This window comes from Eleginops maclovinus, chromosome 14, assembly GCF_036324505.1.
Source record: "Eleginops maclovinus isolate JMC-PN-2008 ecotype Puerto Natales chromosome 14, JC_Emac_rtc_rv5, whole genome shotgun sequence".
Classification (NCBI taxonomy): Eukaryota; Metazoa; Chordata; class Actinopteri; order Perciformes; family Eleginopidae; genus Eleginops; species Eleginops maclovinus.
The window spans coordinates 4,178,285-4,194,422 of record NC_086362.1 but is presented as its reverse complement, the minus strand read 5'-3'; the positions used below and the strand labels follow the sequence as shown (position 1 = coordinate 4,194,422).

The 16,138-nt window shown below is 41.9% G+C and overlaps 2 protein-coding genes across 3 annotated transcripts; one reads left to right on the top strand and one right to left on the bottom strand.

The window, feature by feature from the left end:
• Window positions 1–5,560: 5,560 nt before the first annotated feature.
• On the top strand, window positions 5,561–10,682 carry LOC134875871 (uncharacterized protein C17orf114-like). 2 transcript variants are annotated; one of them, XM_063900579.1, is made up of 3 exons: window positions 5,561–5,769; window positions 9,556–9,651; window positions 9,752–10,682. In XM_063900579.1, exons 2-3 carry the CDS (start codon window positions 9,567–9,569, stop codon window positions 9,922–9,924), a joined length of 258 nt encoding a protein of 85 aa, XP_063756649.1. In that variant the 5' UTR covers window positions 5,561–5,769; window positions 9,556–9,566; the 3' UTR covers window positions 9,925–10,682. The 2 variants fall into 2 exon arrangements, with proteins under 2 accessions (XP_063756649.1, XP_063756650.1); XM_063900580.1 differs by having other exon boundaries at window positions 5,593–5,783.
• mettl3 (methyltransferase like 3) lies at window positions 10,627–15,974 on the bottom strand. The gene is made up of 11 exons (XM_063900576.1): window positions 15,761–15,974; window positions 14,532–14,719; window positions 13,976–14,428; window positions 13,710–13,885; window positions 12,667–12,880; window positions 12,398–12,585; window positions 12,181–12,219; window positions 11,676–11,784; window positions 11,352–11,417; window positions 11,132–11,244; window positions 10,627–11,040 (listed from the first exon to the last, which is right to left on the bottom strand). The coding sequence occupies exons 1-11, from the start codon at window positions 15,858–15,860 to the stop codon at window positions 10,929–10,931; spliced, it is 1,758 nt and encodes a 585-aa protein (XP_063756646.1). The 5' UTR covers window positions 15,861–15,974; the 3' UTR covers window positions 10,627–10,928.
• Between the last annotated feature and the right edge of the window lie 164 nt (window positions 15,975–16,138).

The following is a 16,138-nucleotide window of genomic DNA, read 5'->3' as shown; positions in this document are numbered from 1 at the left end:
GTAAAAGATATGACGAGATGAGGCATTTATGTGCTTGAGGGTGAAAAACAATCATGCCTTTCAGTTTTTTTTTGTACTTCCCTGCAGATTTCTAGTTCCTGTGTGAATGCAATAACAGGACAAGGAGGGGAAACTATATGGCTGTGGAAAAAAAGGCCATTGCCCAACAGCGTGACCACCTTAGCTAACTGATTGGCCGGTGTTTATGCAGCTCTCTTATATAATGCACAGTACAAAGCAAGGAAGGAGCATAAGTAAGTCGAATTTGGTATAAAAGAATAGTGGGACAAAGGGAGGAAAACGAGAAGGGGCCCGTTCTCAGCCACTTCTCATGCAAATCGTATGGCCAGCCTAAAAGAATACAGAGGCGAAGAAGTGGTGCTGTGGACAAATACTGATGCATGCACATTAACGACAGAGAGAGGTTCCTCAAGGGGAGCGGACAATGTTTCAAGAACACTGTCACCCAAGCACTAACTTCTGATATATCTGCCTTGTGCACTCTTTTATACCCTGTGGTGAGGCCATTATTTAGAAATGTACCCTTCTCCCAAAATTGAGCCCCTCCTTTCAGCTTTTCATGCTTGACTGGCATAACAAAGAGGAGGCAGAAGGGAAAAACCGAATGACGTCAAGCAGAACCGACCAGAATGGGCCGGACTGCTGGGCAGAGAAGAACAAAAGTACAAATAAGTCTGAGCAAGTTGATGAAATATTTTAATTGGACTAACATTTGTACAACGGTTCTTCTGTTTCACTTTTCTGGACTGTTGTTAAGTTCATGGCAGCACACTCACAACCGCAGGCTCATTTTAAATGTAACAGTCATGCTGGCGGCACAAATATCATCTCAGACACACGTAGGTGATAACTCAGCAGTGTCCACCACCCAATAATTATGTTAACCACAGTGTGAATGACCAAAGTAGAGCCACAAACTAGACAGTCAGGCACATTCAGCAGGTTGGCAAGCTTATTTACAACAAATTTCAAGGAAGGCTCACACAGAAAATACCTAAAAAGTGAAGATGGATTTTTTGGTCTTAGAGTTCAACTGGTTATAATTTATGCTGTGATAACAACTGTTTTAAAATGCTGACAGTACCTGTTTGCGTTACTGGCACTGTATTATCATAATACCCTGAAACGTGGTATTTTAAACTTGGACCACACATTAGGCCTACCAGCAAGACATAGCATCATTGCTTAATGGCAGCATTCACACAAAATGAGCTAGAAGTGAGAATAAGCACTGTATCAAATATGTTAGCTTTACTCAGTGAGAAGCTCAGAGGTTCCAGTCTGGTAAGGTAAATCTACCCTCATAAAGCTCCCTTAAACCTGCCCAACAAAGGCAAGAAGCAATCACTACATATTTGGTCAAAATTGAGTTAAGCTCCTGCCTCAGAGAGACAGAGAGACAACAAGCCAGATAAAGCAGGAAAGCTATTACGTTAGCTAGCTAGTGAGGTAGTTCCAGCGTGCATTAACTGATGGTAAAATGAAATGAACTTGATTGATTTCTCTCTAGCAGAAATCTGTGGACAGAAAATATCAATTTCAATGAGTTACATATTTGTAATTCAGTCCATTTGTCTTATGACTTAATGAGTCAGCAGCTAAATCCAATCATGGCAGGTAAATAAAAACCTGCTGTAGTTACTCCTGCTAAGGAAGCTAGCTTAGTGTTAGCAGACTTCAGTAGCTTCCAGCTCAGCTTTAGACTCTGCAGTATTCATGAGATTTTGTGTGGTTAAACTACTTTTACTTTACATATTTACGTATATAATGTTTAATAATATATACGTTACATTTTCATTTACATTTCTAACGTACACCTACTGAAACAAAATCCATTTACCAGGCCGTGGTGACATTGGCTCCCAAAATAAAAGTATATTTTTAAACAAACTAGGCCTAGTTAAAATCAAAGAAAAATATGGCACATTTTCTCCTGGATTCACTGATAAATATTCAAAAACATGTCCGCATTCAAGGGTCTGTGGCAGTGTCTTGAGGGAAAAAAGTCAGCCTTGTTTTGAGTGAAATTAAGTTCTATAGGTGATACACTCTTTAAGCCAGCCAGCAAATTGTACACCCTTTTTTCTTCATGTTAATGCTTATTTGCGAAGACAGTCTGCTCTTTGCCCCTCAGATTGTCTATTCACTACATCAAGCAGTGTCAGCTGATTTGCATGGTATGAAGGGTACAACCTCCTTCCCCCTTTTACTAATTCAATCACAACAACAAACTGTGTCATGATGTAAAAACAGGGTGTGGTAGCGAAGCAGTGACATAATGTGCTGAGCAAGGAACGGGCTGGGGAGAATAAAGGACTAGGACGTATTCTGGATCCAGCCATGAGCGACCTCAGCCAGCCAGATCCGGCTCCACACAATCATGCCAACATCAACAGAAAAACCAACAAACTCTGGGTGTGGGAATGTCTGGAAGTCTGAGGGAGGAGGGATGGAGGGGACCAGTAAACATTCACACAGAGGACTAGACTGGTTCGAACCAGCAATAACTTATAGCAGTATATCAATTTACTCATTTCAAAACTAAAAAAGTGGATATCAAGGCCTTTTATCATATGCCTTGTATATTAAAGTATATATTTAGATGTAAAGAGGTTAAATAACACTGTTAAGGTACATACAGTATTTGTCACAGAGGCATACAACTATGCAGAATTAACGTGCGTGGTTTTAGATATTTAAATAAGCATGTGTAAGGAGCAGTGACGTGTTCAATCCACATACAAATAATACTATTCTTAGTTTATGGATGGTCTATTTTTGACCCTGTCATGTCTGTGGTTCTTTTCTATTTTGGTCCGTCCTGCACGATCACACACTATTTCTGTCTCTCGGCCAGTGGGGCAGTATCACTGAGGGATTAAACTACTGGAGGGGTATAAATTCACAGCGGATGATGTCAGTATTATGACAATGACTCTTTCCACTCACCATGGTTTGTCCCCGGGCTGAAAGTACGATGGCACTTGAGGCAAAGGGGACAGTGGGCATGATTTAGCACCTGATATTCGAGCCTCCCCGTGGACTCACAGGAAGCATATGGTGTTGCCTCATGATCATACTTGGACCACCGGCAGAGTAGCAGGGGCAATTGTCACCTTACAAGGAGAGGAACGGGGGTCTAAATGCACAGAGGTGACACCGCAGAGAGACCACTTGACCTGAAGTAACCTCAGTTTAAGTTAGGACTCTGTTGCACAAAAGCGATATGGGATGTCGCTTTATATGCTTTCGTGATTCCCAATTTTCCTTTTAGGAAATCAGGGACGGAGACATTTTTCATTGGGGTAATGGTTTGAAATCAGTCTAAAAAAGGGGTAATTATATGGGAAGATTCATCAGAAAAAAGTGGAAAACTGTAACTCGAGAGGAATAAGAAAAATAAGATGACATGATATCTTAATCTTGTTTTGTTTGCCATCATATGTATGTTTCATTTACATTTTCAACTCTAACTCTGCTGCTCCGCTGCCAAGCAGGCAGTGTCAATTTAAAATTAGTGACAACGTCCCTATGTCCGTCCTTCACCCACATCTGCAGGTGTAAATCTTCTCACGTGAGGGAGAACATGCTCGTCTGTCATCATGCGGGTAAGCCTGGACATTCCCACAGGCGGCAGAGATTTAAAGCTACCGTGGAATAGTAGGAGATTTAACCTGTCATCAACACTAGGGATTGTTAAAGACCAGCTTTAGTATTATACATCTCTTTCCACTGGAAGCTTGGCACAAAGGGCACTAGTTACTTATAAGCACATTTCTTGTGTTAGAATCATTAAAAAATTTACTTGAATTGGACTCAAGAGACTCAGGGGACACAATCTATCCAAACTTTCAACCTGAGCCGATTACAAGTTGTTGTCATTAAAGAGTCCCTGTTATGCTTTTTGGGTTCCCCCTTTCCTGTAGGGAGTTTCTCTCCCACATACTCCCCCCTCCTGCCTGAAACACTCATTGAACTCCTTTGTTTGCTTCTGGAACATAGTGACATCACTATATAACACTAGCGCTTCTATTGGCTAGTGCTCTACCACATTGTACGTGATAGGCTAAGAGGCGAGACCTCTCTAAGCGGTTGACCAATCACAACAGAGCCGGCCAGCTGACCAATCAGAGCAGAGGAGCTACAGCACAGGCAGTGTGAGAAAAATAAAGAGCTTTTGAACATTACAGCATGGAGACATGTCACAGTAGAGGTATACTATGTAAAAATATGAACGGGAAACTAAGCATAATATGTACTCTTTAAATAGAACAAAGCAGAACCTATTCTTAGTTAAATGATTATTCTACTTGAGGGTAAGTCCCTGTTGCAGTTCACAGTGGAATCAGCTTAAAAAATGTGCCCACTGTTGACTACACAGGCTGTTTCCTGGGTGATTTAACCAGCCGGCGCAGACTCACTCTGAGCCTCATCTGGGTAAATTTCCACGAAGACAAATACCCCTTCAACCAGAGAGCTGACCTGAATAAACCCTAAACCCACCAGAGAGCAAATAAAACACCTATAAACAATCTGAAGGGCCAAGAACAGCTAACATCTATCTCTGTAACTGACTGTATGCAGACAGTATGTTCTGCTACTGCTACAGATTTGTATTTGACAATATGACACATTTTTGGTTCAAAGCCCACAAACATGAGCTGTCTTGCTGTTCATCACTGCAAGTCCTGGCTTTGGGTGGGACCTTAGCAAAGGTTGATGCAATTTAAGGCATTTTGAAGTAAACCTTGTATTTGCATGTACTGTACATTACAAATGATCTCAACCAGCAGGATGCTAACAGCTCTGTCACTCATGCTGGCTGGATAGGAGGTAAGGAAGCGACACTTGGCCACACCTTTAACCCCTTGTACGTGTTTGCACCTTCTTGTTTTGCTTTCCTTGGCTCTCCCTTTGATATGTAGGCTCAAGACATTTGGCAGGTTTCCATTTAATTACATGAGACCAAAAACAAGAGATTACATGTTGGATTTTAAAGTTACATGTACTGTAGCGACATTTGCATAAAGTGGGTCTGGTGGAGCGTCTGTGATTTAGACACTTTAGACTCAAACCCTCTCATTTTAACAGGATAGAGATGTCCTCTCTCCTTCAATGATCAAACACTGCTGTCTCATATTTGGGGAGTAATAAATAGTTCATAAATAAAATAATAATCTACCAGTGACGGAAGCGTACTTCATCAGTGATGCAACAGATTAAAGTCTATTGGTTAATGGTGATTACATCTGGTTGAAATAGTTTAAAAGGTCATATAACATTTATGCATGATCTTTTAGGAGTCGTTTTGACCTGTGTGCACATATTACCTCATCCCTCAGGGTTGGGTATTTATACACAGGAAGCTATTCCTGATCAAAATTGTTGTTATCTGTATCAACAAATATGTGAAGAGGCAAAATAGAGCGAAGCATGCAGGAGGAAGTATGGGATGATGGGTGTGAGAGGCAGCAATCGAGGAAAGGAGAGGAGAGGAGGGAGTTTATAGGGGAGGGGAGGCGTGTCCACTCCCCTTGCCATGCTCCGGGGATTAGCTATTTAAAGTTCAGTCTCTCCGCGCCACGGAGACCTTTCCATTCTGCGAACAAGGACGCACGGATCCGGAGCGCATTTTCATGAAGGAAGCGAGTGAAAAAGCGCAGATGAAGTGAGGATAGTCGTGTTGCAACAAGGAAGCATCAAGAGTGTCCATTTCCAACCACTTTCTGAACGGTATTTTTTCACCAGGTACGTCATATAAGGTATTTGTAAGACCTTTAATGCTCTGTTGACGCAAAATAAAGGGGTAAATATAGGCTATAATACCTGACATGCACGCTTCTGTTATCAAAACAAATTAAGGATGCTGTTTTGGAGGTGTGTCAGTGCAGGATCATAAGGAAAACACATTTTGTAGGGTATACTGTTGGTAAAAAAACACATGTCAAGCCTCATTGTGCACGCTTGAATGCTATTATTCTCCCTAACTCCATGTCTGTCAGTTTAATTGGCATCACTAATTCGGCCTAAAAAAACGGGATTTCACCATTAAAAAAAGATCGTCTTCTGGGTTTACTTGGCAATCAAACAAGCAGGAAAACAATGAGTCAACTTCATATATACTTATATACTTCAATCGTGTAAACAACATCCGTCTTTTGAAGTGTAATTAGGAAGTGGGTGAGATAAGGGACGAAGTGCTCTAGATGAAAACTCGGATTAGCCTGTCTGGCGCTTCATTCACCCTTCACACGTTGTACCTGGAAGTAGACTTAACACTGTCAACTAAAGTTAAACAGACAACAAATAACACAACTAGTGGTTGAGTTACATTTCTCACATTCAACAGTGTACATATTCTCTATTACAGGCTAGGGACTCCCGTCAAATTATCAGCGGGGTCAGAAAATGTGAAGGATATTGTATTTTTTTCTTGGGACTAAAAGTAGGTTATCATACTTTTGCTCCGAATCCGAAAATGGTCTTTTAATCTTTTAGATTTTCCGGCTGTAATCCATACTTTCGTTTGTGTCCACGATTTAAAATATTAGTTATGCTCATTTGTAACTGTATGATCAAAGGACCTCTCATAGTTCTGGTATCAAACTTTCTTTTGACTTATACTACCATTTACTGTCATATCTTCACACATGTTGGTGATTAACAGCTGACCTAGTAGTAAATCGGCTAGGCTAAAAACAAGCCTTATTTAGTCCTGCCATCCAAACATGGATTGTTTTGGTGATGCATTAACGTGGATGCTGCATATATTTTAAGATAATCTCACACTTTGTTTGAAACATTTTTTATCAGACAAGTAAATGTGGATTGGTACCATAAAAAGGAAACAGATGGACCTTTCAAAGTGTATTCAAGCACAACACTGAGCTCCGAAGAACCACCTCAAAAGCTGCTTCATCCATTGGCTGTGATGAATATCAATAAAAGAGGATTGTTAAATGCTATAAATGGAAACCCAAACACTACTTTGTGCAGGTACATGCACAAAGTAGTGTTTGCGTCATGCTCCCTGGCAGCCCTGTATGAGGCTTTGTTTTGTGGGCAGTGACACAAGACTGCACTTTTTTCATAAAACCCCAGGGACCGACTGAGTGGAGCTCAGCGGAAAAGTGGAGCTGTGGGAAGATTATTATCACGTTACTGTAAGCATATGTGCTCTGCTGCTTGCTTTAACATTGTTTACAAGAGCAGATAAGGGGCTGAGTGTGGACTGGTGAGGTTTAGAAAAGGCAGAAAATGCAGGGATCATGCTCGGGTAAACCATGTCGCGTAACTCTCACACAGATTTCCCTGCCATTGCACACATGCACAAACATGGAGACTTCAAGCGAAAAGCCACTTTCTAATTTTTCGTGGAAGGATTGCACAATTTTCAGCTTCATCAGGGTGCTGCCACTGATTGAGTAAGTGAAACCGGATTATTCAGGTGCTGCAGTCTGGAGCCATCAGAGAAAAACATAAAGAAATGGGGTCGAGGAACAGCTTTAGGACCTTTTCTTCCACCACACATCTATTTGTATTACCTTTCCTTTCCTACATCTCCTCTCTGGTTAATGCCATTGGCTCTGCTTTCTGAGTATGTGAGTGTATGAGTGCGTTTTTGCCATCTGAGATTGTTTTTCTCCTCCAGGCTGTGCTGCCAGACCTCCACAGCCAATCATGATCTGGGCCCAAAAATTCCTCCCCACTGACCAGGGACTTAATGTTGTGTGCGTTGGCGAGCGTGGCACTCCTATTTATGAGGAAAAGGTGGCAGAGTTATTTAAATGTGAAGAATTTACAGCGTAATTGTAGAAGAAAACTGGTATAATGTAGGAGGGGTTGTCAGCCGGACCGTCAATGCTCCCTTTCCTTCACATTGTGTGCTATTCTCATTTCCCACACAGAACCTCTTAATTGACCAAACCATAATGGATTCACTGTGTCTGTAAATGGGATAGGGTTTCACGGACACACCTGAGTAAAAAAAACAAGAAGCGTGGTGCATTAGATGGTTAAGAATTGGATGAGAAAAATAGCTTTTCTGTGTGATCTCACTGAAAAATTGGCTTTGAATTTAAGAGTCAGAGTATTGACACGTATAGGTGACAACGCTCCACTGTGGCTTGTTCGTAATGTGCTCTCTGGGTGTGTGTGTGAGCTATCACGTCTCCATGAAACTGACTCACTGAGTGAAGCAACATAAGGAATCAGCAGTAAACAGGGGGGGAAAGATGTCAGCCCAACACTGTTCTCCAGTGTGTTGCAATCCCCTTTTAGTGTTTGTTGTCAGATTACCAAATCTTCCTGTGATTAATGAACAGTGAGGCTCAGTGCTTTATCACACTAGGGGGATTTCAGGGGGTGGCTTTTGTCAGACGCTATGGCTCCTTGTGGTCATTTTACTTCCCTTTTAAGTCATTAAAATTGATCTTTAGTGCATTTGCAAATCTTTTGGTTGTTATGCTTCTTTGTGTAGTTGTTCTTATATTTGTTGAAGTTGTTTTGCTTCACCTTGTAGTTGTTCTTACTCTTTGTGGTCGTTTTTATATCTGTTGCAGTTGTTTTGAACCTCTTGGTAGTTTTTTTGCATCACCTTGTAGTTTTGAATCACAATGTAGTTGTTTTTATATTTGATGAAGTTGTTTTGAATCTCTTTTTAGTTTTTTTTGCATCTCTTTGTAGGTCTGAATCACCTTATAGTTCGTTTTGAATCACCTTGATGTTGTTATCCATGTAGTTGTTTTGAATCACCTTGATGTTGTTATCCATGTAGTTGTTTTGAATCACCTTGATGTTGTTATCCATGTAGTTGTTTTGTGTTTCTCTGTAGTTCTGAGTCTCCTTTTGTCTTTTTTTTTTGGCACAATATATTTATGGTGTTTTTAATTCTTTGTGGTAGTTTAGATATTTAGAAAGACCTGCACAAGTCTTCTTTTACTCCAAAGCAAAATTAAAAACAGCGGATGTCCAACCCATTTCACCGCTTAATTTGATACATATAAATTCTCAGGAAAACTATAAATCTAAATGAACTCAAACCCCTGAATAGAAAGCACAATTGCCGGGTGGGAGAGGGAAGTACAGAAACAAAAGCTTATACAGTAATTCAAATGAAAACAATAGCTTAAACCAGTTAGTCATATCTTGCATACATCATACGACCTCTATGTAATCTGTGTTTGGCTGTCAGGAGAGGGCTCCAGGAGCTGTAGCTCATTGACGTCCTGTTCCAGGATTAAGCAGCGAGTAGGATCATGCTGGCGCTGTAAATACTGACTGATTGGCTCGTTCCTGGGACACCGTGGCATTTATTGACAATGTCAGTTTATGTTAGGAGATCCCGTCGCTTAGGTGCAGGATCATAATTCCATTAAAGAGTGACCTGGTGAAGACACAGGTAGCTTTCAGCAGGCTTGGGCACTCAGACATGCCTAAATGGAAGCTATAAAAGTGAGCATCCTGGAATTATATATACACATTTTGTCCATTTGTTTTATCTTATATTTGTATCTCTGTCCTCTCTCTCTACAGACGTTTCTACCATGGGTGTGAAGATGCTGCAGTGTTTTCCTTTCTACAGGCGCTGTAAAGAGCGCTGCAAGGGCAAGGAGTGCCCTCCAGCAGAAGGTGAGGAATAGCTAAATATATATAGACCAAATAAACAGCCATTTTGTTGTATTACACTATGAAAAAAAGCCTCACTCTCTATCCATCTTTCACGCCTCAGTTCCCATCGAGGAGATGAAGCCCCGTCTGTGCTCCACGACATCCTGCGGCAGCGACAGCGAAGGAGCGGGAAACCTGAGTCGGAGCTCCCAGATATATTTCTCCACCAAGGCCAGGCTGTCTTTTAGACACCAGCTGGACAGCAACATCAACGCAGTGGACGCCACTTACTGAGGAGGACAGAGCGCTGCAGAGGAGATAAAAGGGACTCCAGTTTTACGTCGCCCACGGAGCCTGTGGTGCAGACGTGGGAGTCTGAAAGCTGAACAAGTGCATCTATCGTCACCTTTAGAAAGTCATGCACAGCCACAGTTTGCATTTTAACCCCTCTTTGCTCGCTGCCAACAAAAGCACTCTCCATGATTTCTCAGTTTGAACAAGGGACTGGGAGAACATACGGGAACAGACTTGGGTTTTCATATTTGTGCATTATGATATGACACTAAGCGAAGGATCCGGCGCCCTGACAGACATGATACTGACGAGAGAGAAGACATCATAGAGACTCGTTTACTGCATTCACAACCAAAAAGTGCACCACTTCTTTTTGTACTGTTTTCCCTTTTTTAAATGACCCCCTTTTTGACTCACTTTGTTGTAAAAACTGCAGAATTTTTTGTTTCCTGTTGAGATTTGGTTTACTTTCTAACCCTACTATGTGGCAAAGCTATTTGGAAGGCAATTAGCCGCGCAGTAGATTACATTACTCATGTTTGGCTTAAGCTCACTCATTTCAAACTAAATTCTTTACTCTCACTTTCTTTGTTATAATCCTCCTGCATTCGATATCGCTCTATCATTTTTTCACTAACTGCTTCTTTCCTAGTTTTCCTGTATTTGCCGAACATTACCCGTAAATCTCCAGCACGTCAAAAGAAAAGTATCTTTATTCTTTAATAAAAAAAACATGAACTAATAATGTACACTAAAAATGTCCTCCTGTGCTTTTTCATGATGAATGTGAAGTTTTGCAGTATTAATTATGCAGATTACACACAGTGAAGTACAGAAAGGATGGAAACATTGCTCCAAAACTAACACCAGAATCATGAAATCATTTCTTAAGCAAGACAAAGCATCTTGTTGACAACATTTATTTAGGAAATGAGTTCACTGGTATAAAAAAACAAAAAAAAAACTGTTTATAGACAAACTTCTTCTAAACCTGTGACCGCTGATTACATGTTTTTGGGTTTGGAGATGACGCCGTCCGGGTAGCGGCTCTTAAATCGAGCCACGACGTCAGGATCGAGAAGATGAATGCCATCGAGCTGGTTTCCAAGAGTTACCCTAGGAATGGAGGAGAAAAGAGAGGTCAATCAGTACACTTAAATCGTGAGGAATAGTTACTCTGCCTTCAGATCAAACGAGGGTGTGTTACCAGTTGGGCTGGACGTTGTGGGGTCGCCCGAAAAGCTCGATCTTCCTCGTGCCGGGCGAGAGTCTCTCTATCATGCCGTAGATCTCATCTGGTTTGTGACTGGTGGAGCGGACCTGGGAAAGAAATGTGACGATAAGTCGGAATATTAGTCATATATGAGGTCACTATCAGGCTGTAGGAATCACAAAAATAGTCAGTATGACAGGAGATATTCATTCACCTCAGCCACAATGACGTCGCAGTCCAAACCCCGGTTAAACCCCTGAGGGCTCCCTTTCACTCCCACCTGAAGAGAGACAGAGTGTTTTTACATTTCAGACACTTACCTGACACACATTTGGAGGCACAACAACAAAGAATAAGCCTGTAGCATCTTGCTTCATAACACCTTTTCCCTATGGGGCGGACTTATTTACCGAGAGGGAACATGCAGAGAGTTAGAAACCCCTGGAGCTGGATTCTTCAGCTTTAGCTTCAGTGTTTGACAGAGGCAGATTTCAAAATTTAAAGCAAGATAAACAAGAACAGTGAAAAACAAACAAACCAGACAGTGCTCCTTCCCGTGGTTCAGCCAGTGGCCTGTCCTCCCTGTGCGGATGATTCTCTGAAGCTGGTTGGTTTTCACCCAGATTATTTCGTCAACTCGATCGTAGCTGACATATGCAAATAAGGACATGAATTAAAAAAAGCAGCAACTAGCTTTGATAGGACAATTCAAGCACTTTTAGGTGTCTTTAACACATCTGAATATGACTTAACTAGCTATGAATGACGAGTGAACACCTGAAAATAACTCACTTTCACTAATAATGAAAAAGTGTCAACATGTAGTGACGCAAGGAGACAACAAACACACAGGTTGATGGGATTGATCGACTTAAAACATGGAAAGATGTTAGGTTTACAGTAGTGAATGTGTATGAAAACAATCTATTATGTTGGAAATGAATCAGATTCTTAACCTTGTAAACATTTTGGACAAAATACCACGTAACTTTTATCACCGGGATTGGAATGAAATGGTGTCCTAAAAAAAAGGGAAGACTTACCCCCACAGGCTGAGACACTCTCTACCCAGCTCCATAGCCCTGGAGAGAAGAGAAGATGATGAGTTTGACACAGTTTGATCTGAATAAATATCTTCCACGTATTGTAACACGTGATAAATCCCACTTATACTTGTAAATTTGACGGGAGAAAGATTGCATTTATGAGGGCTTATATTTAGCTTCCAGGAGTAAAAGCCACAGCTGAAGGTCAAATTACCTGCCGGTGACCCAGAGGAAGAGGAAGCCGTCATCCTGCAGCATGGGGATGTGGAGCTTCCTCATCTCGTCGTCAGTCAGTGTTCCGTAGGGCAGCTCCATGTGGATGTCCCACGGCGGGTCGGCCATCACCACGGCGAACTTCCCGAGGATAGCCACGTCCAAGAAGCGGATATCGCAGCAGATCCACTGCACAAGCACACACAATCTCTGTTAACCCTCCTATCCTGACCCCATCTTCTCCCCTCATCCCTCCTCTCTCCTCCTCACCTGTGAGGGGAACAGTTTGCCCTCGTTGCTGTCGGCGTCGCCTGCACACAAGCCCATCTCCGTGCTCCCAGCCTGGGGCCCCATGAGGCCCCCCTCGGCATCTGGAGGGCTGTCTATCTCATAGTGGACATATTTGCAGGTGTCCATGTGGAAGCACGTGTTGAGGAAGGAGCAGTCGCCGAGGCTTTCGTCCGTGTGCTTGTTTATGATGCGACTGTGGAGAAAACGCGCGTCACAACGTAAACCGCCTGCATAAACGTGTTTGTGCAAAGTCTTTTTATAACTTCAGGTTGGAGTAAACAGCCATTAAACACACACCAAAAATGTAAACACAGGAAAGTAAATATAAATATTTGACCCTGCGCAAATGTCAGTCAAGTTTGGAATCCGTACTCTCACTTTCTACCCTTGAACTAAAGTTTCCCAAACTTTTTTGAATTGAAAACTACATGAAATTAGAATTTGAGTGATTTGACTTGATCACTTAACTAAAATTACCTAACATTTCAAAAGAAAATGTAACTTATTTGAAAAGAAATTCATAAATAGACAACATTTACTGTAGTAGAATCTGTTCATCTGAATATTATCTGATAACATCTGAAATGTATAGAGATTTATTTCGAGATGCCCTACAAAACGCTGCCCAACACCATCATTTCGAATGAGAAGCTCCAAAAACATATAACATTTATGATTAAATAGACTAAAAAGATGCAATAACCTACCCGATTTAATACAAATTTAACCGTTGTAGGTTTCATTTTTTTAATCTTAATTCAATTTATAATCATCAAGCAAGTTTGTGTTTCTAATCCAAGTAGTATTTTAAACCTTGATTATAGTGACATCTCCAGTCCAATGAGAGCATTTCTCTTGTAGAAAATGTACTTTTCTCAAGTTTGTAGGTGGTAGTACAGAGATGACAGACAGAACATTGGTAAAAAGACAGCTGAATGCTTCAAACAGACTCTTATAGACGGATTTCATCTAGTTGGTTGATATAAATACAGTTAAGAAAACCTTTGCAGAGGAACACTGACCGGAAGTGTAACTTGGTGCAGGGCTGAGGTGTGTCTCCGGAGCGCACACACTCCTCTTTGGTCCCGTGGTCGCAGAACTCTTGGACCTGAGCTCGGCCGCGTGACCGGAACTTTTCCACGATGGACTGCTCTTTAGCTGTGCTGGCATTGAGCAGCTCCAGAATCTCTCGGCTCACCTGCACAAAAAACACCAGAACATATGAGTCATCAAACTTCCAGGCTTCACTTTGACGTCGATTCATCTGGTAGCTGTAAGAGACACCTACCTTCTTGCTCTGCTGCTCTTTAGTTGACTGTTGGTTCAGGAGGCTCTCTATCTCCATGTCCAAATGAGACGACTGGCTTTTACTGCTCCTGCCCTTCTTATCGGCCCCGCTCCCTGAGGCCGAGGGCCCCGCCAGCTGTGTGGAGGCAGCCGGCGTCACCGAGCTGAAGGCGGAGTGGGGAGGAGAAGCAGAGCGCTGAAGTGCGGGTGACAAACCAGGAGTTCTTTTGTGGTGCGTTTGATCCTCTGTTTTTCTCTTGACTCCTGGCCGCTGGGATCCAGCCCCGGTCCCGATCATAGCCCAGAGTTTTGTGTGGTCCACTGACACCACGATTGAGGGTGAGGAGGTTGTAGACGAAGATGCCAAGGTAGGCTGACGGACCTCGATGAGCTCCTGAGCCGAGAACTTAAGCAGGAGACTCTGGATGCTGCCATGACTGACGGCTGATTCAGACTGTTAACAAACAGAAGCAAAAAAGAGCATGAGATGATTATATGCTACAGCCAAGCGAAATTCATTTTCACCAGCATTTCTTTACTTAGAAACCAAGACTCACACTGAGTTCATTTGTGATGGCGAGGGAGTCTGTTGGCATTGGAAGACTCAGATCAGAGAGATATGCCAGCAGCCTCTTCTCCAGTTCAGGGTCTGGTGGTTTCTCCGTCTCCTCCTGAGAGGGGGGCGGAGCTGACGGGGCCGGGCTGTCACTCCTGACTGTGGAACCCTCTGCACTGCTTCCACCGTCTGATGGAGAGGAGACAACATGGGTTAACATCCTTACTTACAGAAGTTTTTTATTTGTACTGGAAAAAGGTTTTCAGATTGTTTAGTTATACTATAGTAATAGTTTGACATAACTGAGCCAGGTTCCAAAATGTTCGTGTTAAATTAGTCAACTTATCGATTAGTAGATCTACAGACAAATTATGGAAATGGAAAATTTCTCAATATTCAAATATTAAGACTTCGGTTATTATCTGTTCAACATCATATCAAACTTAATAAAAGTGGGTTTTGGACAGACCTTTAAAGACATCACATTAGACATTAAACACTAGTATGGACATCCATTATTTTTAGCATTTTTTTTTGACAAAAAGGCAAGTCCATTAATCTAATGTATAATAAAAAGAATAATTAGTTTCAGCCCTACATTTTTGTACTTCAGTGCGGTGAAGCAATCAAGTGGCGTAGGCTCATTTATACCGGGAAAATGATGGCTATGTCCACACTACGTTTGGAAATTGCCAATTTTGTCCCCACCACCTTGCATTATGATCATTTGATTAAAAATATTCTGAAAATAGCGTGCACAAAGAATTAAACACTTTGAAAAGAGAACATGTACAGTCTCGAGGACTGTTCACACTTTTTGAGTGTATTTCTGGAAACCCAAGTGGAGCAGTTTGGATCTGCGATACGTTTAATATTAGTAATAACTGAATGGAGAACAGCGTTGCAGCAGCGTAGATGAGTTACTGCTCTAGTTGTCAAGAAAGTATCATCACATGTCTTGTTAGCAGGGGGGCGCTTAATTCAGTAGTGGTTTTAAATCCGAAAAAGTGTCCCCAACACTTTTTCTACCTAAGTGACAAACATAGGTTGTAAACTCTGCAATTTTAGAAATCATTTGTAGCCACGGGTAAAAAAAAGCATGCATATTTTCTTCATTATCGACTATGATTAGTTAACCTCTCGGAAAAATACATAACCGATGACCCAATAACAAAAACAGTGTGTATTTGCAGCCCCGCGGCTATAGAGAGCTCTGTGTTCTGAACGTACCGGAGGACAGAGCCGTGTCTTTCCGCCGCCGCTGCAGCCTCTCCCGCAGAGAGTCCAGCTGCTTCTTGTGCGCCTGGATGCTGCTCCATGTGTCCGACATGACCAGCAGAATTCAACGATAACACCTGAACCGACGCCTGTCAACAAACAGTGTTTAGACAAAAGTTGGAACACTGGCCCGCCTTGTTGCGAGCGAATGGTCCAAGGCGGGAAAGTGTCGTACCAACAACGTAAGTGAGAAACGTTCCGGCAGACAATAATGAAAGACGCTGGGAGAAGAACATCTTATTTTACCTTAATAAATAAATAAATACAAATAGTTATCTGCCAGTCACAGCTGGTCAAAAAAACATACAGTAACATGAAACCAAAATGACA